General features: G+C 38.2%; 3 protein-coding genes across 10 annotated transcripts in view; 1 reads left to right on the top strand and 2 right to left on the bottom strand.

Annotated features, from left to right (window-relative positions):
• LOC139940891 (uncharacterized) overlaps positions 1 to 26382 on the bottom strand; it is a 91682-nt gene that overhangs the window by 934 nt on the left and 64366 nt on the right. For 3 of the 8 annotated variants that reach the window (XM_071937269.1, XM_071937273.1, XM_071937272.1), the window contains exons 23-35: positions 26281 to 26328; positions 25602 to 25772; positions 25039 to 25119; positions 24820 to 24912; positions 23659 to 23753; positions 12471 to 12525; positions 11636 to 11740; positions 10452 to 10609; positions 9809 to 9884; positions 9091 to 9196; positions 8281 to 8447; positions 3927 to 7478; positions 2977 to 3014 (exon numbers count right to left, since the gene is read on the bottom strand). In XM_071937269.1, coding sequence (XP_071793370.1) covers positions 7362 to 7478; positions 8281 to 8447; positions 9091 to 9196; positions 9809 to 9884; positions 10452 to 10609; positions 11636 to 11740; positions 12471 to 12525; positions 23659 to 23753; positions 24820 to 24912; positions 25039 to 25119; positions 25602 to 25772; positions 26281 to 26328 — 1272 coding nt within the window. In that variant the 3' untranslated portion in view covers positions 2977 to 3014; positions 3927 to 7361. Of the gene's footprint in view, positions 1 to 2976; positions 3015 to 3926; positions 7479 to 8280; positions 8448 to 9090; positions 9197 to 9808; positions 9885 to 10447; positions 10610 to 11114; positions 11252 to 11635; positions 11741 to 12470; positions 12526 to 23658; positions 23754 to 24819; positions 24913 to 25038; positions 25120 to 25601; positions 25773 to 26280; positions 26329 to 26382 lie in introns of those variants that run through there. The other 5 variants (XM_071937270.1, XM_071937271.1, XM_071937274.1 and 2 more) reach the window with 5 other exon arrangements.
• Positions 170 to 1714, bottom strand: LOC139940769 (integrase/recombinase xerD homolog). The gene has a single exon (XM_071937148.1). It carries the CDS (start codon positions 1299 to 1301, stop codon positions 390 to 392), a length of 912 nt encoding a protein of 303 aa, XP_071793249.1. The 5' UTR covers positions 1302 to 1714; the 3' UTR covers positions 170 to 389.
• LOC139940889 (sushi domain-containing protein 2-like) lies at positions 14891 to 23665 on the top strand. Its single transcript, XM_071937266.1, has 2 exons — positions 14891 to 14981; positions 19011 to 23665. The coding sequence occupies exon 2, from the start codon at positions 19012 to 19014 to the stop codon at positions 22426 to 22428; it is 3417 nt and encodes a 1138-aa protein (XP_071793367.1). The 5' UTR covers positions 14891 to 14981; position 19011; the 3' UTR covers positions 22429 to 23665.

The following is a 26382-nucleotide window of genomic DNA, read 5'->3' as shown; positions in this document are numbered from 1 at the left end:
ATGACAAAGTAACTAGAGATTAAGAGTTCCTAAAAACGAATTCAGAGGAGTATACGACTTGCACAATGTCTAAATCGTATTAATAAATTCATTTGGTACACGCACATGTAGGTAGCACTAACCAAGAGATGTCACTTTTCTTACTCCATTCTTACGTTAGAAAATTATTTTCTTTTCTAAATTTACCTCATGTAAAGTTAAAGAATAGACAAAGAAAAACAACACAAACGTAATGTTTTGGTGAACATTGTAATGGCGGAGCTGCTCGCCTCGCATAGTATTTATTCATGACATTCACATACTTAATTCAACTCATTTAATTTAAATTTCATCATTATTCTCGTCGGCTTAACTAGCCAATTATTCACATAATCTCATTAAATTCAATTTCAAATTCCAAGTACAGATGAGGGGAGCAAACGTGTTTGCGGATCAGTTTTTATGTATGCATTTCTGGCCTTTTCGGTTTTCCATCTTCCGTGCATGGATATTAAGTGAGATGGGAGTAGGGCCTTTGAAGCTGCGGATGCACCGCCTGACCTCAGGCTATGGAGTCCGAACTTGTGAATATCTGGAACGAATGGTCGGAGGGCTTCTAGTACAATCTCTCTGGTTCTGGTGTAGCTTAACCCATGAGTAGTAGGAACGAGACCGGTTTTGGAACGTGTCATTCTGCGAAGTACCGGTAGAGGAGAAGTGTCAGGATCGCCCATTGCTTGGAAATATCGTTCTGTGATTACAACTGGACAGGTTGGCTGAAATGTTCTTGCAATTGTTATATTATTGCCCTGGCGGTATTGATCAGTTTTTGACTTGCATAAATGTATGACGAGACTGTCACTGAGTATACTACAGTCCGTTCGTCTTACATTACTGATGTCGTTGAAACGAAGGAAACCTGCGTAACAGACAAAGCATACGAATAGGATGCGTAAATCGCCTAATGCTGCACTAGGTTGACCGTGAGCATTATAAAGTTTTGCCATGATTTCAGGTGTTACCGGTTCCTTCCGATTTGGGGTAGAGGCTGTGAGTCTCTTGTAGCCTTGTATGGTTGTTTTGACCAATGGATCGTTTGTAGGTGACGGTAATCCAGCCAAGCTATGTGCCCAGGCAACAGCAGCTGCTGCAGAATCTGCTGCCGTTTTATGACCGGATGAATAAAATGAAGACAAATATAGGGCGAAATCTGTTGGGTTGACGGGAAATGATTTGACGCCGGTCTTGGATGAAGCCCATGATTCCCATCGTTTCCAACTATTGCTGTATTTTATCGTTGTTGAGTGTGCTCTTGATGACATTAATAGTTTTGGTAGGGCTCCAAGGGCAAGTTGCTTTAGTTCCGGGTCAGTTGCTGAATGAGAGAGTGCCAACCATCTATCTGAAACAGACAAAGTAAAAAGAGAGCAGCAAAAGTTGTGCTCCGTACCATAGCCTAAAAGCTATATATATGTATATGCAATAATTGCTAATTCATGGCTAAATTAGCCGGTCTGCAAAAATTCAGAGATAAGGAAAATTATCTGTCGTTTCAGAATATATAGAAGCAAGTGCGTGTAATATGCACTTAATTTGGTGTTGCTACTGAAAAACGTGCAACAAAAGCTCGGCGTCCAACACCAGGCTGAGTTATCAGCGCTCAGTGGCCACGTAAAACCCCCAACTTGTGGAGGAACCGTGGACGCGACCAGGATGTTGGACGTAGGTCGCGCTATCCTTTCTCCGAGCATTTTTTTTTTTTTTTTTTTTTTTTTTTTTTTTTTCATAGGGCGGGTTGCGGTGGGAAGCGAGGTAAGTTGCTCTACCGAGAGTGATTGCTAAGCTGAAAACGCCCCGTTTTAAGGGAGAATGTGAAAGGAAACCTTACGTAATCATGGCACGCTCTAACGAGCGTGCTGCACCTGTCGTGCAATAACGAAAAGAAAATTAACATTTCATAAGCTTACAATTATTTATAGATTATTTATACATTTACTTTAAAGAATACAATTTGTTGCCCTCGCATATAAAAACTTAGTCTCATCAAGCATGCAAAATGTTTTGAGAGATCCACAAACTTTCATGTTTGTGAACAAACACATAGCTGTTTACTGATGGTGTCATGATGTAGATAATTGTAGTATGGTTCCCTGTCTCGTTTACACTGACCATCATCCGGTGCACATGTATGCAGTGTGTGTATTCTGTGTGTATCAGTAGCATGCATTCAATTTTCACTTTCTTTGTCGACGAAGCATTTGGGGCAAAATTCAGCACGCGAAAACTAAGCAGAGGCACGTCATATCCTGTATAGGTCAAAGGTGGCTGTTTAAGTCGCAGAATTTAAGTCCATGAGGGATTGCATGGTAGAATTACATAACAGCCAGTCCTGGTAACTTTCAGCAGGGCCGCGTAAGAAAAAGTCTTGTGGTTTTACCTGACCACATGCTAAGAGTAGAGTGGGGGGGGGGGGGTTGTTGAAGATTTTGGGGTGGTTGGGTGATGGTCATTGTCGTCCAAGTTATCACACCTCTGTTGTAAATTCGCTCAGATTTTCTTCAAACTTGACAAATAATTTGTGGACAGCCTAGTGAATTTTAAAATGCAAAATGAACGTAATGTCATTCTCATGAAAGATTAAAGCCACTAGACACCTTTGGTAACTTTCAAAGACCAGTGCATTTATAAACTAACAAACCTGTGAAAATTTGAATTCAATTGATCGTAGAAGTTGCAAGAGAATAATGGAAGAAAAAACACCCTTGTTGCACAAGTTGTGTGGTTTCAGATACCTTGACAAATATTTTAGTGAGAAGTTTATACTTCTTAAAAAAAAAATGTTACTTCAGAGGGAGCTGTTTCTCACAATGTTTTATACTATCAACAGCAGCTCTACATTGCTCATTATCAAGTAGGTTTTATGATAACAATTGTTTTGAGTAATTACCAATAGTGTCCCGTGCCTTTAACTTTAGCATACAGAAATAAATACTGTACCTGTTTGTATGGCCCAAAATCTCCACCCTGATTGGGACCTGTAAAAAATCAAATAAATCAATCAAACATGAAGCCCGAATTCTAAGATGAAAAAGCTATGACTTGCCAGTGACCATGAACGAGTATCTCAAGGGTCCTGCTGATCAATCCAATGGAAATTCATCCAACACCTAGGTGTGTATGCTAAAGACTGAGTCACACTGCAGCAATAACGAAAACGATAATGATAACGACACAAGAGAACACATTCTATTGGTTGAATTGCTCCACGCAGAATACGCCGGCGCTAATTATTTAACCAATCGAGGGCCTGCATTTTTAACGCTCTCGTTTTCGTTCATGTTATCGAGGTCTGTGTAACCAGGGCCCAATTTCATAGAGCTGCTTAAGCACAAATTTTTGCTTAAGCAAAAAATACATTGCTTAGTAAAATCAGCTTACCGGCCAAGACTCCACTCAATTGTTATGCTAAGTAAACAACAGCTAAATACTAGTCATAAGCAATGTATATGACATGCAATTTTGGCCAGTAACATGTGTAAAATAAGCGAGCAATTTTCGTGCTTAAGCAAATTTTTTGCTTAAGCAGCTCTATGAAATTGGCCCCAGGCCTTAAGATACACTTTATCTAGGTGTCTCAAAGCACTTAGGACAAAACAAATACCCCAACACCCCAAAAACCACGAGGAACCAATTCTTTTTCATTAGAACATGAAAACAACAAAACCAATAATAATGTAACAATAATGTTGACCCCCATCTGAGTTGTGTACATCATCCTGTATGTTGAACTTTTTAATTTGTTTCTTGGCGAGTTGGACAGCAATGCTTGATCTTGCTGCGCCATGAACTGCAGTAGCAATGAAAGCATGCACAGCTCAGCATCAAGAATGGATAATAATATACATATCTTTGTATCAAAGTTATTTAGACAACAATAAGTTTGACACTAATAGTTAGCACCTTCATCTGCGCATACATGTATACCACTCCATTGTAGCATAGTCTGTAATTGTTCCTCAGCTCCAGGGACAAGTCTTGTCTGCAGGAAGAATTAAACAAAGTTCATTATTAGTTGTAACTACAAGTCAATCGAAAAAGAATCTTACAAAATGTGTACAAAAACATATAGTACATATTATATATTGTGGGTTCAGTGACCTTTGTATGGCAGTTTCTTGGTCTACATCTTGGCTCAAGATCTGCAGATAGATCAATCCTGGGCTTACAAATGCTTTTTAAAGACCAACTCGTCCGATCCAAGGCAATGTGTTCTTTTAATAATCGTTTTTTATATAGTGCTTTGAACACCCGAAGGGCGTCTCAAAGTGATTCCAGCATTATGACCCCTGGTCACTGGGCCATTGATTTCATTCCTTAAATCATCTCAGCTCCCTGGGGAGTGTATACTCAACACATCTGTGCTACTAAGCTATATCAGTCATAGGAACCATCTCTGCCCTCACAGGTACCCAATTAACCCTGGGTGGAGAGAAGCAATTATAGTTAAGTGTCTTGCTCAAGGACACAAGTTTCACAACCAGGATTCAAACCCACACTCTGCTGAACAGAAGCACCAGAGTTTGAGTCCGGTGCTCTTATGCACTTGGCCATTACACCCCTCGGTGAAGAGAATTGTTTCTGTAAAAGTTATACATTACATTATCAGCTGTGCTTTTTTTACCAAGTCGGTTTTTATAGAGAATCTTTGCAGTAACTACCAAAGGTATACCTCTCACCAGCACTTATCTTTATTGAAGTGTCCTCAATGAATGCATTAGTTTTATTCTGACAAAGTGAAATACTGGTCTGTTTGTTTTTGGTGCAAATTTATCTTTGATGTCCAAACATGGTTGGGTTCAAGGTAGCCACCGGCCAATATGGGCTTCATGAAGTCAAGATGAATGTTACACTCATTTTATCGTGTAAAGAGTTATTTTGTAGTATTATTTACTTGTGTTATTCAGAGCTCAAAATATTCAGGGGACCACTGGACAAAGTCCCAAAAATGTTATCCCTTGCCCACTAGCTCCACTACAGAACAAGTCACATCAACAATCTAGGTTTTATTTCAAAACGCATACCTTGGAAAATTTATAAATTTTTTGTACATCAGGTGAGGAAAACATGAGAAGTGATTTTTTTCAATCGTTAAAGCCATTGGACCCTTTCGGTACAGACACAAAAATAAAAGTTCACAGATTTACAAATAACTTACAGGGCTTACCGAAGGTAGTGGTGAAAGACTTCTCTTGAAATATTGTTCCATGAAATGCTTTACTTTTCGAGAAAACAGTAAAACAATATCAATTTTTGATATCAAGAATTACGGATTTGTTTTAAACACATGTCATGACACGGCGAAACATGCAGATACAAGGGTGGGTTTTGCCCGTTATTTTCTCCAGACTCCGATGACCGATTGAGCCTAAATTTCCACAGGTTTGTTATTTTATATATAAGTTGTGATACACAAAGTGTGGGCCTTGGAAAATACTGTTTACCGAAAGGGTCCAATGGCTTTAAAAAGCAAGAGCCTAAAAATACAATTAGTCAATTGCCACATTCACAGATATATGTAGTGTGTCTAAGTGGAATGAGAGAAATAGAAAGACCACGAGTTTGTGACATTGTAAATCATGGGGCAAGACAAAATAAATATTTTGACTTTACAAATAAATTTTATTAAAATCATAAATGATAATCTCCACATTGGTTCTTGTCATTATTTTGAATGTTGTTTGAATGCCCTGAAGTGTGTTAGAGCTCCCATGGAATATAAATGGTTCAGTAGAATGAACTCTCCATTGTAATGTACATGTGCCCCGATGTACACCATCCAAATTGTTCAAGCATTTTTTTAAATATCAAACACTTTTTCTCATCTTGGTCATGTCAGTGGCTAACTTGAGAACAAAAAAATGATGAAAAATGTTTGGGTTCTTGGGAAATTGATAAATAAACAACGTGGTTCTCGATGTTGCATTCCTGTGATGTGGTCGACAAACATGATAGTGTATGGGTATAGAGTGTTATAAAACATTGACTGCTTTTTCTCGTGCTATAGCACTTTGTGACGCCCCTAGATTAAGCGCTATATTAAAACTATTTATTATTATTGTAATAATGTGAGTCCCCAAGTGTTTCATTTCCCCTCAGCTTTGCTGCAGGAATATAGAACCCAGCAGGATCATTACATCAGGAGTCACAGTTATAACCATAGCACTTGAAGCACTCATTATCAGTACCAGTAAACTACGTGTTATGTATGGTTGGAAAGGGTCAATTGTGGGATATTGTACCTTCCAAGTTCCAGAGACCATGCTTGAAGATGAGCTAAGTTCAATTTTCACACATAACATAATGTGGTAAACTAATGCATCTTATAGGAGAACACTACACCCTTCACTTTCATTTTTAACTTCTCACGTTATATCAGTTCTGAAATAATAACAAGCGCCCTCTAGTGTTCATGCACAAAGCGGATAATGTCAGGCCTAGTAACATCTATCACATCCTTGATTTACTTGTTGCAAAGAGTTATTTGGGCAAGGAAAGTCAGTCTAAGCCTTGTGTTCTTTGGGCTGCTTTGCAACTCAATTTATCAGCTATTAACAAATACCTTGGACGGTTTCAAGTCTCTGATTGGTCAAAACCCTGTCACGTGGGGGTGTATTAACGAGCGGTATAAAGACGGGCTTTGGAAAAAAGCGATTAAGTGGCCCATAAATCAGCATACATTGTGTAAAATTAGTTTGCGCGTTGCATGCACTGTATCGCATGCTTATTTATATTCATGTAAGTTTCATTGCAACTTTGTGCACTTGCACGTACATGCTGAAAATGTATCAATTTTGAGGGAACGGGTTCGTGCGTATTATCTCATTTGTCCATATATGGTCTTGTTTACAGCGACATGCTACATGGATGCTGAGCGCATGAGCCCGTTTTAACGCACAAAGAATAGCTATCAGCCAATCATTTGTCTCCTTTGACCCCAGTGAGGGCGCTGAAAAGACCATTACTTAAAAGAGTCACTGGTCTCAAAAATCAGGAATGTTATTGACAGGAACCATCAAAAGCTAAAATATGGCCCCTGAACATGTCTGGAAGCGCCAGCTACCAACCCGGTCTTACCACGCAGTGAAGACCGGGTCCTCGCACCGTTATTCACTAATTAACATGCGCCCTCTAGAGCTCCTGCACAGAGAGGATGATGCCAGGCCTGATAGCTTTTTGCATAATATAGTAATATACATGTACAGCATTTATTGTGGCCAAGAGTTAATTTGGGCAAAAAGTCCATATGTTGGCTTGTTAGGCTTAAACTTGTTAGGCTTAAACTGTCTGTTACTAGCAATGGACGAGCAGTCTGGTAACTGGAATCATCTGCTAACACTTCCTGTAGCATCTTGGACAACACTCTGTACTGATGCATTTAACCGTTGCACAACCTCAGACTTTCCTAGAACCGACATCATTTCTGCCACACTTGCTCCTCGCTGTTAAAAAACAACAAATGATCATATTAAAAAAATGGAAACCAAGTACTTAACAGATTTGACTACGCTTGAATTATGAGACCTACTCCTTTTACATAGCACCATGTAATGGTTTAAGCCCGGTTCATACTTCCTGTGAATGCGAATACGCATCGCATTCGCAGGAAGTATGAAACGGGCTTTACAAGGTGTTGTGGCGCAACATGTTGCCAATCAAATCAGGAACACAGTGGCGAATCCCTTCTCTTTTTGATAAAGTGCACAGGGTTCTTTTGGGAGCAATACACAACGTACAAGGCTATCATTGTTAAGTGTCTTGCTTAAAGACACATGTGCCACAACAGGGATTTTAACTCACACTTTGCTGATCAGAAACACCAGAGTTTGAATCCCATGCTCTTAACCACTCTGCCATGACACACCACAACAACGTAGACCTTTCAACAACTTGCCCAAAGGGCAACCACCGTCCATTACAAGTCCAATGTCATCTCTAACCAGATTAACAGTCCAAAAACCATTCACCTTTCCACCCTATAACCATAGAGCAATCCCAATTTCCTTTCCCCAAGGCATGCAAGGGCACCCTAACCCAAGTTACAATCAAAGTCACTTCAAACTGGAATTATTGTCTGGAAACAAAAACCCAGAGGGATCGATGGATGTATGGATAGAAGCCATAGTTAGTTACAGTACCCTTCAGCCTATATTGGTCTGAGGGGTAAAAGATGAACTGCAAATAACATCATTTTGCAATTACTATAATTCCACTGAATACAATGTAGAGGAAAGTTTGAATAACCTTAAGATTACTGAGTGCAAGTCGTAGCACCTTCATGTAGACAGCATAAGGCACTCCTTGGAGCCTGTCACTAGATCTTCTCAATTGCGCTGATAATTCCTTTACATCTTCATAAACACTATCTGGTAGGCCTTCAATCTCCTGGCATACCTTCTTTAAAATAATCTCTGTCAACAAAAGGTGAACAAATTCATCTGTTAATTATTTGATCAAGTTAATTAAGTTAGTTTTAAGCCAATAAGCCTCTGCCTTATCAAGATTTTCAAAATAGGTGAAATTGAATATTATTTTTTTGTGTAATCCGCACTGAATGTTTACTCCAAGCACTGCATTCAGTGCTTTACCCCTGCATGTGAAAATATAAATCCAAAGGCTATTTTATTTGGGTTGGATTTGAGTCTAGATCCCTGCATTCTAGTAACAGCTATCTTGAATGGTAGACCACAGGGAGTCCAGTCATGAGAGGTGTGTTTGAATCAATGTAAAACTTGCTATCAGGAAAGGGAGAAGTAGCAAGCATGATACTTCATGGAGGCAACAAAGGCGATTACTTCAATGCGCCTTGCCATTGCCTTGGTGCCCCTATAAAATGTATTAATCAGTAGAAATTAAGTTGCCTCAAGGAGATGCCCTTTTGATAAGTAAATTCTGCCTTGCCCTTTTACATGATTGCAGTTACCAGGCCAATGTTCATGTAGCCTAACGTTTGTCCAAACCTTTACTACTGGTTTTTTGTGACTGAGAGTCTGTGAAAGTGTTTCCATCATGAAACGAATGTCTGTCCCTACAATGCATTGATGATTTATATACCTGCATTCTCTGAAACAGCAATAAAGTCTTCCCTTCGTCCATCTGGTCTCAGCCAAAGATAACTGTAGTCTGGTTGACATAGATCATATATCCTGCTTATATGGTTCTGAAAGAATCAGGAAAAAACAACACAATTTCAACTGCTATTTATATTTGTGTATATATTGAACAACTGTCAACACGGTAAACAAACTGATGATTTAATAGATGTTAAATTTCCATCGGGGATAAAGAATAATAATTAATTTTGGTTTTTACCCATACACCGATGTGTGTTAGCACTGTATACTCAGTACTTTCCCCGAGTCCTGTGAAAAAATATCACAGGCATGTTACTCGGGTGGGATTCGAACTAGAGGCAGTTCGAATCCTATGTTTTGGCAGCGGGCACCGCAACGATATAATAGATGTTAAATTTGCATCGGGGATAAAGAATATTAATAAAGTGATGATTGACAATAAACTGATCAGTTAAAAGACTTATTGAAATAGCCAACTATCTAGTAGGGCCAATTTTCTAGCTGTTAAGCAGAAATACTGCTTTGCTAATAAGCAATAATTGGGTGGGGCATGTTATATTGGCTGGTAACCTGATTCTGTTAAGCAATGTTTGTCTGTGCTTAGCAAGTAGTTGTGCATACAGGCTTTATGAAAATGGGCCCAGTTCAAGCATGGATCAGCGTATTGACAATGTGGGATAACAAAATGCTAAGCGTACCTTCCTTGCTTCAAGGACCCTCAGGAGATACTCATCTGTAAGTTCCATCGTCTCTCCCCTACTTCCATCTTCTCTTCTAGACAGAAAAAAGACACTTATTAAAAACAATCATAATGTAGAATCAAATCATTAGGATTATTCACAATTGACATGAATAAGGGAATAAAAGTGTAGTGACGAATACTTAACCGCCTGTTTAAAACCGGCAGTGCATCAGTGAAAACAATAAGTCTGGTGGTTAAACCAAAATATTTAATTTCTTCAACAAAGAACGGGATGCGGCTATTTTAATGTATTTAAAAAAAAACAGCCATATCATCCATAGCCCATTCAACAGAATAAATGGGCTGGTTACAATAAGCGACAAATTAAGGCAACAAATTAGGAGATACATTTACTACAAGTACATCAAACAGTTGACTCAAGGAAATGCAAATACATGTGCAGCACAAGCTAGTAACCCAAGAGAGTAGTTAAATGTCTATCAGTTAAACTGAAGTAGAAAGTGATTTTACAGAATATGGAAACACCAAGTTTAAATTGACTGCTGCAACCTCTTATAACATTAACACAAAGAAAAAAAAGCAAATTTCTTAGAGTTTTCAACCAAATTGGTGCCATGCAATAAATGTTCATCACCTACTCTGTTTTTAGCATGGCAAGCTTGTCTCGTAACTCTGAAATAAGTCTGCATCTCCCCTTCTGATTGGTCAGGAGATGTATCATGTGACTCCTGTTTACATCTGGTAGTAAGTCCATATCCAAGACTGCTGAATGGGTAGACACTTGACTTAAAGAAAACTTGAAAAACAAATAAATAAAAAGTAAACATTTTATCAAACATCAAAACATTTATTTGCACAAAATATTTCACTTTTCAGTTATTTTTGTCAGTTCACCAGAGTCCAGATTGATATGAAACATCTTTGGATAATTCCTTAAAAAAGGACCAGATTATATTGTCCTTCCAGTCATGGTATGATTTGACATTGACTGTATTCAAATTGGGTGGCTGTAGCTGCGGCTGTTACTAAGGTTGTTGCCAGGGCAGCCTTTACTTCAATGCATGATGAAGTGGTGACCAAGCCACAGCCATACATGTAGCTGCAAGTTGGACTTGGAAATGGTTTAGACCATGTTAGAACTGGCGGCTACAGCTTCAGCTTTGGCTGTGGCTGTTACTAAGGTTGTTGCCAAGGGCAGCCTTATATACTTCAATGCATGATGAAGTTGTGACCAGAAGCCACAGCCATAGCTGCAAGTTGGAAATGGCTTAGACCATGTCAGAACTGGCCGCTACACCTACTTGGTTGGATTGCCACATCATTGTGCGTTGGAAGTACAGACATAAAGAACCTATAGACGGACAGCACCCATGGAAATCAACGTCCAGATACCGTAATTGTGACGGCACCAGACCCTACCCCAAACCGTAGGCAAAATCTGTGAAAACGCAAGCGAAAACACGTGTACAGCAATGGGCGAGTGAAGAGATGACAACAGAAAATGTGTGTTTTTAGGTAAACAAATCACCAAAGTCTAGGAAACAATGTAAGATCATTAGCTAGATACCCTTTCTGCCGTTTGTTGTTTGCTGTTTCTCCTCCTCTTTCTGAACTTTCTCCAAAACCATGAAAGTAGAAGAATAAAATAAAAACAATATGTTCGTCACACACTTTCCGACCAAAAGGCGCGTCGGTGCGTGTTTTGCGCCGGGCGCTGATGACGCAAATACGATATCCCCCTTGGCTTCGCCTTTTTGACCATTCACATTTTGTGTATGTAATTGACCTACAATCAATCTTAGTTGATTTCTACTAGACCAACCTGTTGGATAAGTTGCTGCATGTTTCTCATTTCTCGATTCTCCTGAAAGCCTGAGCCACAAAATGTGATGAAATTGACAAGAGCCTCTGGCAAGAAACCTGCATCCTGAAAAGAAAAAAAAAACAAAAACAGCATTAACACTTTATGAGAAGGTCCACTGCATCAAGTGGAAGCAGCATGTTTGTAAACCTCATGTTACTTGCTCATTTTGTTTTATTTCAAATCTCGTAAATATGAAAATAAACCTTGATGCAAAAGATGTCACTGATCTAAAATGCCAGAGTACCCTCAAAGACTTGAAAGAGGTCAAATGTAGGTTGATCATTTACAATGTGGTAACTTTGGTACAATGCTGTCCATCCTTTCTTTTTAAAAATTGATTTATGTCCGAGATTGCCACATTCTAGTCCATGACGTCATTGCAATGAAATGAAATCTAAGATATGAACTCGTATTGATATAGACCCCTGACCTAAAATATCAAGAATTCAACAGGTGAAAAGAATTCTGGAAGAAAACACTGTCATTTTACCAGAATTTGGGACTTGAGTCTATAACTAGGACTCAAGTCATTTGAGTTTTTGATTATTGCGGGCACTGTCTAACTTAAACCCTGGACTTGACTTAAGTCTTAACCTGAATGAAAAGATGATGACAACTCTACCTCTCGCATAATGCAGCTTGTAAATCTTTTTATTAATGTTTTCCCTTAAGGAGGAATTTTATTCAAACTAGTCACTGTACAATACTACACAAGCTATTTGTAAAACCAACTACTTTTAGAGCAATTGTAAATCTTCATTACTGTTAAATATGTTTAGTTCTTAAGACTAACCTTAAAATGTTGCACATAGATATCCCCCTGACGCTTTGATAACTTACTTCCATCTCTGCATGCATAAAATAAACAAAAAGAAAACAACAAATTATATTATAAATTATCACACAAGCGCTATGGCGCTTCTGTGTCCCATATCCAACGAGGCCGAATTTTTTGTCGTATTCCACGAGCGTGCGTATTATAACGAATATATATCTTCCAGTCTCACATGCAACGTGCAAAGTTTAAAATTTCAGAACGTTATTTCGCGACAAACAGCATGCACGAGCACAAAGTTTAGAATGTAATTTTTGCACTGTCCTTACATGTATATGGAGCGTGACGCATTGACACTCACAATATGCACTGTGCAATAAAAACAGAGGAAGTAGTATATACAATTTTATACCACCCTCCAGTTCCAGCATCTGATTGGTGGATTAGCGCGTACTGGAAGATAATGTTAACAGTAGAGTCACCGTTTGGCTATTGTCAATGTAATGCTGATTTGTAGACCAAATTATCAAGAAAGACACAATGATACTGTGAAAGTTTCAGATGAGTACAGTGTCTACTTGCTAAAAACAGCAACAACAACTTTCAGGGAAATTTCACAAGAGTCTTGACTCTTGAGCCCATTGATGAACACAGAACAGACACCATCACCCAAAAACCTTATAAATGATTCATGCATGAACTGCTCCTCAGATTCAAATATTCTTATTGATGTCTAATCAACATGGGGCATTTCAGACGAAATCATGCTGCAGGATGCTTTACCACAAGTACCATCTTTATGACAATAAGCTTTCTAATAGAAATTACACAATTATTTTCTGGGTTGTTACCAAAGTATGACCCTACCTTTGAGAACAAATGAATGGTCTACAACAAAATGCATTAGTTGAAAAATATGGCTCACTGATTATTAAGTTTGTGTCAGTTGGAACACTCCACAGAAATATTGAAATATGAAGCACTGTCAACGTTTAGGATAAATCATTTGTAAGATCCAACAAATCATCACTGTCAACTGTCACATTGAAATAAAGCTGGTTATTCAACAGCACAAACTTTCCTGACTATGTAATTTATACACATTCTTTGATGATTTCAAATGAGGGGTCACTTTAATTTGACATATTTTCACAGGTTCGTAATGGTAAATTTGGTCCTGTAAAAACCAGAAGTTTAAAATGTATTTTGTCTTCCTTTAAGCTGATGCGTTATTGAATTTTTAACATCTAAAAGAAAAAGTAAGATGAGTTGTCTGATAAGTGAGTCGTCTGGAAAGTATTGACCTCAAACAATCATCTTATTTGCACCATTTGGGCAGTCAGATTCGTTGTTTGTTACTATGCAATTATGCATTTAAAACAAAGCGATTGCTGTAAAATACAATGGAAGACCATACAGCAACCGATTGTTATATGCAATTGCCCAAACACTGGTTCTTTCCAAACTTCAGTTAGAGAGATTTATATCATGGGCAGTTTTCATGGATACAAATGCACCAGTCAAGTACATGTACCACAGTGAAATAGAACAATGTACTAAATGGTTAACACGTTTAACCTGTGTGTATGCACAGAGATCAATGTACATTTCCATTCCCTACCCCAAAGTTTTCTGGTAGGACTGGCTGCAGATTGCGCCACAACGTTGTTAACCATTACATTATAAGCTTTGTACTTCAATGGGTCCTATTATATTTAAACATAACTCAGTATACCTATAGAACAAAATGCTGCACACTTAGAAACAATGTGCATGAAGCGCTATACAAGTGTTGAATATTATTATTTCATACTGCTGGAAACCCACCCATCTCTATTGGTTGAACATTTAAGAATGGAAGCCATCATGTCCTCACTCTGTAAAAACCTTGGTTTCAGCAACACATGGTCATTAAAAAAAAAAAATAAGGATATATTTACGTGTGTTGTTGTTATTCAGATTTTGGTCAATTCTGATGGAGTTTTGTTATTTCGTATAAAAAAAACACCCCGGGTCATCATTTATGCTCCATGTAACCAGCCATACATTATACATGTACACACGCAATTGTACATGTATGTACACACGCAAGTGTATGTGTATGTACATACAACATTGAATAAATTACAGTAACATTATGAACTATACAGTGCTAACACATATTGATGTATGGGTTAAAAAAATATAAACAAAAATATATATCTATTAATATTCTTTATCCCGATGCAAATTTAACATCTGTTATTATGATTTCTGCAAAACAACACTTGATCTTTGTTCATTGGAACTTGGACAGCCGACGAACAACTTTGCCAGATAAAGAATAACATTAAAAATGACAAGAGGATTTCCCACTGAAGACCACCCAGTTCCAATAGGTCATAGTCCTTCCAAACCCCCGTTTCCATAGTGGGACGCTGTCTGCTGGAAGTCACAATTTGCAAAGGAACGGCCTGTAGTGTAACGCAGCTAAGCTTTCTCCAAAACACCGAAAGCCTACTCTTTATTAAGTGCTAGTCAGCAGAAAAGGTAAGGACATTGTAACTCTAAGGAAGTTTGTGCAAGTTACAATTTAAAAAAAACATTTTATGTAGTCGGAATATTCAGGAAAGGAATATAGTGAGAAATAGGCATCTTTGGTATGGATTTTGAGCCCAGTCACAATGCTTATTTTGATTTTGCAAATCATGTCTAAATGTTTTGGCTTGTTTTATGATATGAATAAATCATATGAAATGAAAATAATCATTGTTCTTATGAAGAGATATTCACAATGTGTTCACAAACCTCTTCCACCATGCAAAGTTTCAAATCCAACTTCTGTTCTTCTGTTTGTCCACTGATGGCAGATTAGATTGGAAAGGCATTGTACACTATTATTAACCCACACCTGTGACGTCATGCTATTGTTAAATCGCTCCATTATTTTGCACGAATGGCGCGATGGGTACATCTATTCACCCATTGTGCATAAAAGAGCTAGGGAACAAAGTAAATCAAGTCAATGACACCATGGACCATATATTGTTTTGTTTTTAATGGTTTTCAACACAGGTTAATAGAGCTACACATGTATTGCAAAATGATCGTTAACACTTTCCACAAGTGAACAGCTACATTATTAAATTATAATTTAGCTGAGATGTTAAAAAATAATTATAGAACTACAACAGTAATTTAAGCAGGTCTTAAAGTCAGATAAATCAATTTCATTTTAACCAGTATTTTTGTTTTTGTTTTTATTAATTCAAAATGCTTAGTTTATCATACACAAACATGGTTAGTGAGTAAGTCCCTAAAATTTAAGATTGCAAAGATAATTTTTTCAATATCATCATAAAATAACAGGAATTCAACTGAAATTGTTGATCATAAAGGTAGCTTAAATTTGTTTATTAAAAACAAATCTGAAACTACAGGCTTGTACGCGGGTAGGTCACTTCTTTTATCTTCACCTTTTGGGTTTTTTGTAGACCGAGAAAGTCGGCTACAACATCATCTGATAGTCTGTTTCTATCACTAACTTGTATAAATTTACTTATAGTCAAGAAACAAAATCACTTATCTGCTGCCACTTTAGCTCCCGATCTATGATGTCACTATCGAAGGAACGAGCATTATTTCCTAAATGTTGGTCTTCGTCCATTGTTCACACACCACCAGTGGTGTTCACTGGAGTGAACAAGCTTACGTGATACATACAAACAATTGACTTAAAAATTAAACAATATCGCGCCATTCGTGCGAAATAATGGAGCGATTTTAACAATAGCATGACGTCACAGGTGTGGGTTAAGTCACATAATGCCCTCGGTGAACGCGCCATTCGTGGGTACGAATGGCCCTCAGGCTTCGCCCTCGGGTCATTCTTACCCACGAATGGCGCGCACCTCGGGCATTATGCTATGCGTAATTACTCAAAATATTTATTAGTGTCAAACCTTACTTGGTTACGAGTAATGGGGGGAGGTTGATAGTAGTAGTTTTGTAGTAGTAGTTCTGTAGTTTTCGAAAAAGAAGTAATTTTTTCACGAATTTGATTTGAGACCTCAGATTTAGAACTTGAGGTCTCGAAATAAAGAATCTGAAAGCACACAACTACGTGTGACAGGGGTGTTTGTTTCTTTCATTATTATCTCGCAACTTCGATGACCGATTGAGCTCAAATATTCACAGGTTTGTTATTTTATGCACTGTTGAGATACACCAACTGTGAAGGCTAGTCTTACACAATAATATCAAAGTCTTATATAATAATATCGAAGTCTTATATAGCGCACATATCTACCAAACAAGGTAATCAAGGCGCTGAGTATATACAAACTTTAAGAAAGATATGTTATTGCAGTGATGAATTCTGAGACCCAATTATTTAGCACCTTTACAAGGTGCTATGGCGCATTAAGCAGCCACAACCAGGAACACCGGGGCGAACCCCTTCTCTTTTCGATAAGTGGACTGGGTTCTTTTACATGCGTTACACAACACATGGGACCAACGGCTTTACGTCCCATCCGAAGGACAAGCAATAGTTAAGTGTCTTGCTCAACGACACAGTGTCACGGCTGGGGATTCGAACCCACACTCTGCTGATCAGAAACACCTGAGTTTGAATTGGGTGCTCTTAACCGCTCGGCCACGACACTTCCACAATTACCAATAGTGCTCAGTGTCTTTAATTAAATCCACAAACACTTCGCTTGTAATTGTCTTGACTAAGATTATTCATTGTATAATTGTCATTGTATTCTGTTTTTCTTTTTTTTTGTACATGTAGATGTTTTGTTGTTTGGTTCCTTGCTCTGAATAGTGTCTTGTACACTAGATAGATGGCCCATTATAAATGTAGTATTATTATTCATATTTTTATTATTATGATACCAGCTTCAGACCTGGAAAAAAAATAAAAATACTTTCATTCCCTTTGTAAAATGTCAATAATGAAACATTTTGGTTTCCGTCGGTGCGTTGCCTGGCCTTTACTTATCAACCACTAACCCCGTTTGTTAGTCAGAGATAAAGTCATGTTCAAGTCTGTGATGGTGGTTTTTTGCCTGCCTGAAACAGCGCCCTCTTCTTAAAACAAACCTTTTGAATAGGGTTTTGCACTACCACTACAGACAAAACTAATAAAGCACAATGTCAGGCTTGAAATGACAGGCTAGATAGGCTGGTCATTGCTGTGTGTGTGTTTTTTTTTGTTTAAGTTGATTGGTCTATGAATATTTTCTACCTTCATGATTGGTTGGATATAGTCCTGGACAGAACAACACTCATAAAGCCACGCTGACATACATGTTAAGTTTATCGGTTTTAATTTTAAAGACAAATGTTTTTTTTGCAAGTTTTTATACTTTATGTTAAATTTGCATCGGGGATAAAGGTTATTACTGTTTTTTTTATACCATACATTGATGTGTGTTAGCACTGTATACTCAGTACTCCCCCCCCCCCCCCCCGAGTCATGTGAAAAATTATCACAGGCATATTACTCGGGTGTGATTTGAACCCATGACCCCTGCAATTCTAGAGCAGTGTCTTACCAACTAGACTACTGAGATTGCCTGATAGCTAGAGGCAGTTTGAAGTTTGTGCTTGTTTTCTTACCTTTATTTTCCTGAAAGATGATTTTTAAGTGTAAATTGATTCATTACCCAATGGAGATCGATCCCCTGCCTTTAAAATAATTTGGTTTTGCTTTTAATATAATACAATTGAGCAAATCTGGTCACTACAGTCTAACAGAAATTGATGGAAATGGCTGAAATTGCATACAAAACAAATAATAGTAGGGGTGGCAATGTACAGATTTTGGGTCCCGTTGAAATTTCATGTTAATTTATAGTAACCATTATAAATGCATTCTTATGGGTCCCTAGATCAATAAAAATGATGTTGCCATTTTTTCTATTGACCTTTAGCAGGGATGAGATTCTTCAAAAATTAAAAGGTCTGAAAATTTATCGTAGGTCTGAAATAATCAATTGAAATCAGGCATGAGAATGGGTGATATGATAAAAAAAAACAGGAAAAAGATTCAGTTGATTGGAAATGTCAATATTCCATCATAGTGTGTGCGAACACGAGCGCGCAGCGCGAAGTCCCTTACGGCCGGGGTCCAGCATGTCCAGGGCCCGCTTAATCAGGGCCCAATTCTTAAAATAAAACAGGTAAAAGAGGGAAAGTCAAAATGTTGGAAGTGGGAAAAAAGGTTGGATTTCTAAAATTCAAATGTCGGAATTCCGCCAAAAGTCGGAAGAATCTCAACCCTGCTTCAGTTACCTTAAACTGAGGTCAATGGTCATGGGTCATTTTCACCTGAAATTCTTCTTTTTGGGCAGGTTTTTAAAGAGTTTCAAGGCAATTGAGCATGGTTATAGTTAATTTTGACTCAGTCATGTCAGTGGATCAGACTCAAACTCAAAATTTGAACAACAGGGACTCAACTACAGACAGCACTGTACAAAAAAAGTTTGCATAGGTTACTAAGAATACAAACATCCAAACTTTGTGCATGGTGATTAAAAGCGATGTTTTTGCATGATTTTTGTTTTTCAGGATGGAGAGCCTGAAGTGTCAAGGACTGTGGTTACTGGTTTTATTGATACTAGCCACATCTGAACAGGTAAAGGCTGACAATCCATCGACTCTGGACAAGCAGCCAAAATGCTTTGGCATATCCAGAGGTAAAAATTTCATCCTTGGCTTCGTTGATTTCCCTTTTAACTGGTGGGACACTATTTTCGATGACATACACCTTTCCATAGTTGTAGTGGCGTTTAATGATCAGCAAACCACTGTGACTATAAGCAGCAAGCATCATGTAGAGGGTCAGCCTCTATATGAAAGATTTGATCTTGAGGCTGGAGGGTACAGAATAACAAATGTATCTACAGAGCTGCTTATGAATGGTACAGAAAGAAGCTTCAAAGGTATTGAGGTAACAGCTACCAGTGAGGTTTCAGTGTATGGTTTATCATACAACCACCTTTACTCAACAGATGGCTTTCTTGGCATACCGGTAAGCAGCCTTGGCTTGCAGTACATTGTAACACCAGGCTTATTTTCTACAAGAGCCAACTTTGCTGTAATCGGTACAGAAAATTCCACTTCAGTTCAAGTAACCCTACGTGGACCAGTAACATTTGAAGGGCAGTCATACAGTCCAGGTGATCAGCTGAACTTCATGGTTGACAGATTAGAAGCCATTCACATACAAGGATCCCAGGACTTTACTGGAAGTCTCATTCAAGCCAACAAACCCATTGCTACATTTACGAGCTGTAGATGGTACAGGTTGAAGGAACAATTCATACCAGTCAAGAGTTGGGGACAGAATCATATCTACACAGCATTCCAAAGTACCAATCAAAACTTCTATCAGATAATTGCTTACTTCAGCGGCACCAGTGTTACCATCCCAAAGATTGGGACTCTGAATTTGAACGCAGGGGAGGTTTGGGAGGGTTGGCTTTCAGGATCTGGTCTGGTTTCTTCAAGCCAGCCAACTCTAATGTTGCAGATGCTCCAGTCCATTAAGAATAATCAAGTACAATATTCCCTGATACAGGTTCCTGCTATAGAACAGTTTGGGTATGTGTTTGGTTTTGTGACCCCACCCAATGCTAGAGCAGATTCTGGAGGATACTTCAATTTTATCAGCATCGTTGTCAAGACAAATGCACAGGAGACTGTGCATCTCAATGGCTCTCCAATAAATGGATCTCAAATACCCGTACATGAAAACAAAGTTCCAAATACAAACTACACAGCACTCTCTGTCAAACTCCCTAAAGGAGAAGGGGTGTATTTTGTAGAGCAAACTGATCCTCTTTCATCACCATTGTCTGTTATTGTTCATGGCTACGAAGGTTATAGATCATATGGCTATGCTGCAGGTTTATCCCTTCCAAGTAACGGGCAAATCCTCCACTTTTCCACATACTACCTAAGAGAACTTGGTGGTGAAACTTTTAAGATAACTTTACCATGCTTGCAAGATGAAGTTCAATCATACAAAACCTCAAAATGCAAATTTTTAACAGGTATTGGGAATATCTTGGTGTCTGGATACTCTGTTGATCCCTACACCACCGTCTGCATTACACCAACCTTTTACATGAATGGATTTACTTCAGTCTATGTGTCTGTGGATGAAGGAAAGACATTTCCTTACTCTGGTGTTGTCTATATTACATCAGAAGAATACTTGCCTCCACTTATCACAGTCAATCAAACGCAGACATCAACTGGAAACGGAGTTATTGACTTAACAAAAGATGATGATCTTCTCTTAACATGGGACCCTTACAGTGTAGGTGAGGGAATAGAGACAGTGAATATCATAATGCAAGATTCTGATTACAATGGGGATGGCCATCCAGTCCTTCTAGAAGGAGTTTCCCTCATGAACAATGTCTTGAACAATGGCAAGATTCAGATCTCTACAGAGTTGATAAATGACAAAAGCTTAACTACGGGATGGCCATCACTTGTAGCTTTTTACCTGCAACCAAATGGCCAACAGAGCAGCCCAAACAGATTTTACTCTGGAGTGAATCGTGTTACAAAGTTCCTGCCTAAATCCTGCTCAATGTTCCTAGAAAGGTTAAAGAATGTTCCTAAAGGCTTACCACCATGTCCATGCACCTTTGCCCAGGCCAGTGTAGATTCTCTTAACTTTGTCTTATCAAATGAGTTAATTTCTTTCTACCATCCTGGCGCAAAAGACTGCTTTAGGTCAACCACATCATCATCTATTGGATCTGGCCAACAGTGCTGCTATGCCGAAGATGGTAACATACTCATAGGTCCCCCAGGGGGTGGCACCGCTGATCGATACAGTCCTGAGGATCATTTCTGGAAACATCAATGGTATGATGTGCTGCCATGGTTTGGCTGTTGTAAATTTACACATAACTGCAAGACGTACTACAAGTACCGTCCATCTGATGACTGCTCTAAATACGTCCCTCCTTTGCCAGCAGCAGGGACTGGAGATCCTCACATAACAAGTCTAGACGGCAAGAGGTTCACCTTCAATGGGGCTGGAGAGTTCCTGATGGCTTCCTCGATACTTCATGACCTCATCTTCCAATCCCGCATGGAGGTATACCACCAAACTAATGCCTGTGTGTACACTGCTTTTGTTGTCCAGATGAACGACTCTTCTACTGTCCAGGTACAGATTTCTAACTCCAATGAGGTGCTGGTTCTTGTAGATGGTGAACAACTACTCATGAGGTCAAGCCTTGTCAAAGTTTACCACTTCAGAGGCTTTCGATTAAGTTTTACCTCCGACTTCTCTGAAATCAGAATTGCATTCAATGCTGGTATTGCCATCATCGTGTACATCAAACATGACTTTATGTCATTTACGGCACAGCTGAATGAAAAGTTCAAAGACCAAGTCCAAGGACTTCTGGGTAACCTGAATGCAGATCCAGAAGACGACTTTCAATTCCCAAATGGTACCATCATGAATCCAGAGTCTTCCATGGAAGAAATCCACAAATATGGGCTCCATTGGCTTGTGGCAAAAGAGGAATCCATATTCACTTATCTTTCCCCATATGACTACAACACTTACTATTTGCCTGATTTTTTGCCAACTTTTGATGTCCCAAACCCACATGATGTAAGTCCAGAGATCAAAGATTTGTGTGGGAGTTCTCTTGAATGCATATTTGATGCTGTGACCACTGGAAGCCTGTCTTTTGCAAATGAAACACTACTAGTGACTGGCATCATCGATAATATTCAGAAATCTTCAGTCAAACTTGTCAGTTGTGGTTTTCCTGGAAGTGTGGACAATGCAATCATGACGGGGTCTGTATATCTTGTGAACTCAACTGTGGAGGTCAAATGCCTTGATGGATTTACTCTGGAGAAGGGTTTACCCAGTTTAACCTGCCAGAGTAATGGACAGTGGTCATCTACCCTTCCCTTGTGTACCATGATGAAAGATGATACATAAGCCGATGTAGGTCTGAGTCCATTGGCAATCATCTTCATAGTCCTTGGGGCAATCAGTCTCTGTCTGATCATTATTATCACAACCTTCTTCATCGTCAAACAGAAACAAAACAACTAGATTGCTAGTGGACTATTAGACATGCTAAGAGTAGGGGACAGTAAATAAAAGACATAGGGTGGCCATGGTAAAGAATATATTTCCTTCTTACTGTCATTTGGACCTTTGCCCCAAACTAACAAACTTTATTTCAATATTGACCACAGTTAGTTCAGATGGGACATTGCTCGTGGAAAATTACTGAATACGCTTGGGAAAATACTATATTATTTGCAGAAGTACAAAGTGATTTACACACATCTGTGAATGGGTCAAACAAAATAACATCGTTTATCCCTGATGCAAACTTAACATCTACTAGAAAGGCAAAACAACAAGTTTCGAGACAGTTTCAAGACAGAGTCAAGTATACAGTGTACTATAATCATGAAACAACACCAAGCCAAGAGCAACGCCAAGACTGCTTGCTAATTCTGAACTATATTCAAGCTGTTGTGGACAATGAGCGTTTGACCTTTGAGACATCTTCATTTTCAGCTGTATAATATGAAGAGTTGAACTAACATGGAAAATTATTCAAATGTAATTGTGTAAACAACTCATTATAAATATTAAAAGATGGTGTACACAATGATGTGTATGAATAACAACTATTGCACCTATTTGGATAAAGTGCTCACTGCTAAAAATTGTATTCTTGAAAAAAATTGTGAGTTACACAAGAACAGTTTTCTTGTGATAAGATTGTTTCAGGAGTCTTTGAAGTGGTGTTGGAATCACGTGTCTGCAATGTCGAAGATGCTACGTACATGTACATCCCTGTTATATTGATGAAGACTGTAGTTTTGGTCAAAAATTGCATCTATTAAAATATTTCCAATGTTGTGGTCAAAAGATAAACACTATTTGTGTCAATTACCAACATAGATGAATTTTCATGCCAAGAAAATTAAATTGTGATCATTTTGTGAATGGTAACATACCTATTTTTGCGAAGGATTACCTACCTATTTTTGTGAAGGGTTACATATCTATTTTTGTGAAGGGTTACATACCTATTTTTGTGAAGGGTTACACACCTATTTTTGTGAAGGGTTACACACCTATATTTGTGAAGGGTTACATACCGACTTTGTAAAGGGTTACAAATTATTGTTGTGAAGGGTTACATACCTATTGAGTAAGAGAGGCAGATGAGCAAATTTAGGTGGGCTCCATCCCAGGGCCTTGTAAAGAGACAGATGCTTTGGTGTAGACGTTAACCATTCCTGGTGACAATGGTTGAAAATATAAAAACTAATTATAATACTGCACTGGTAGCATTAGTAAATTCTGTCAGGTATGTGACATTGCACTAGAAAAGAATTCAGTAGGGGAAGCAATGTAATTAGAAATGTAAAATGTTGTGCTTTAGCTGTTTTGAAAGTAGCTTATTAACTGTACTTTAAAAAAATATTGGACTTGGAGGATTGTTTTCATAGTTTAAGATTGAAATTAATTTCCCAGCCAGGTATAAAGTAAAAAGTATTGCGATTAACATATTTACGCTTGGAACCAGTTAACAACAACAGACACAACATGTTATTTTTGTTGGAGACCTGTTTTACTGCTTAAGATATCATGTTGGTGCTTCGCAGACTTATGTGCTTATAATAGTTATTTTGAAATTGATAACATGACATAATCCATTTAAAAAAGAAAAACTTTTAAAAATGTTGACTGTTTAGCAGATGTAATTATTTTCACAGAGGAATATAAAATTATTAATTTGTTTACCCTTCACTAATGTGTGAAAGGACTGAACGTTGAATGCTTTCCAAGTCCTGACAGGAAAAACTCCAAGTGCATACTACACTTGGGTAGGAGTGCCACTCCCTGCATTCTATCACAGGTATCTAAAGCTAGTCTACTGGACAGCCCAATGGCAAGAGGTCCGTTTTAATTAGCAGAAGGTCTAATAAACAATCTAATGAATGTATTAATTAGATATCAATTAAGATATTAACAGAGTATATACTCAGTGCTTCATTTCATTTTCCTTTATTAATGGTAACATATTATTGCTGCAAGACAAGGTTTTGGTGGGTGTAGCAAGTTTGTGTGATTTAAAAGCTTTGTAATATGCATTAATGGTCTTAATATCATAAAACTAGTTAGGACAGAAACATCATTCATCCAAGAAAAAAAAAAAACCAGTACAGTAGTATCGATAGTTAGTTTAGCGGAAATTAAACGCAAAAGCTTCTTTTTTCTTTACTCAGAAAGTTATTTTGATAAGCATTACTTTCATGCTTAAGAGATTTATGAAATTGGGCACAGATTAGATAAACTCACCATGCCCCGCAGTACGTGGCTAATCCCCATCAGATGATCATCAACAACATTGGCAAAATGGTACGTTGGAAAACCATCACTTTTAATCAACACCTGTAGAAGAATTAAAATGAAACTAAACATCAAACAGAGTTTGCGTTTGTCTACAAATGAGAATGCCAATCACAGATACCATGTACCACAATCATCATTATTAGTAAATAACTCAACTTTACTTACCGGGTCACCCTCTATGAGATGAGTGTCATGTTGAGTTCGTCCATAAACAGGATCCTCAAACAAGTCCGTCTCTACATCTAGCTAAATGTGAGAGGAAAGTTATTTATCATTTTGTAAACTTGTTAAAAGTTTTTTTGCATTGCGATTGTTTTAACCGTAATTTAGGCTCAAAACCGCACTATTCATTACAAACGCATAAGAGTAATTACACAGTCGCCACAGGTATTAGAAATTTGGTTTTCTGGTTGACTTTTATGACTTTGTACGTATCTTGTCAAATGTAACAAATACGAACAATAAAAAACAACTTATCAGGCAAACAAATACAAATTTATAGACATTCAGTAATTATAGATTATCACTGCCTACTGAATATATTTGGTAACAGCACTACATGTAATTGATTGTTTTATTGATTAATTGATGACTGATTGATTTTTGGTTGCATTAAACACTAGAATAACTGCCCTTGAATGATTGATTGATCGACTGATTATTGATTGATTGACTGATTACTGACTGATTGTATGACTGATAAATTAATCAATGGGTTTGACACTGACCTTAAATCTTATAACACTCAGCTTCCCAGAATGCCGGTGGTCTTGTACCTGATGGGATGTTAGGTGTCTGCACCTGTTGTCGTATCGAGGAACCTGCCTATTTCTCAGGGATTCTTTACGGAGCAGCTCAAGTCTTTGTTCTGAGCAAAAACAGTGGTAGGCTGCGCCAGACTGAAAATAAAGCAAAGCAGCTTAATTATTATGGCATGTCATGGCCGAGCGGTTAACAGCACCGGATTCAAGCTCTGGTGTTTGATCAGCAGAGTGTTGGTTCGAGTCTCGGTCAAGACACTTGTGTCCTTTGAAGCAAGACACTTAATCATAATTGCTTCGTAAAGTTGGGGAGGTAGTGCTTTCTGCTCTACCAGCCAGGCTTCTGATGGATGATACCCAAGCCTACATCCGTCTGAACTGTAAAGAGGGTAACCCCGTTTCAGCCTCAGAAGTAGGTGGCAACAGCCCCTGGCAAAAAATAGTTAATTGTAGCCCCCTTGAAGTGGCCCTCAGGCCTTGTGTGTCTGGCGACTTGCATAAAAAAACTAAAAAAACAGTGCATTATCAAGCAATTGATCAGATTATGCTCTTGTTTATTTGATAACTTGTCATCATTTAGCCCCCCCCACCCCTGCTAGTTAAATAAGAAAAATACTTACACATGTACTTGTAGTAATTGGCTTACCTTAACTAATGTCTCAATGTGACTCTTGTACAAATTCAGTCGCTCCGACTAAAGAGAAACACAAACATGACAAAGTAACTAGAGACTAAGAGTTCCTTAAAA

The sequence above is a fragment of the Asterias amurensis genome, chromosome 8 (assembly GCF_032118995.1).
Source record: "Asterias amurensis chromosome 8, ASM3211899v1".
Classification (NCBI taxonomy): Eukaryota; Metazoa; Echinodermata; class Asteroidea; order Forcipulatida; family Asteriidae; genus Asterias; species Asterias amurensis.
This window is presented reverse-complemented; position numbering and strand designations above follow the sequence as displayed.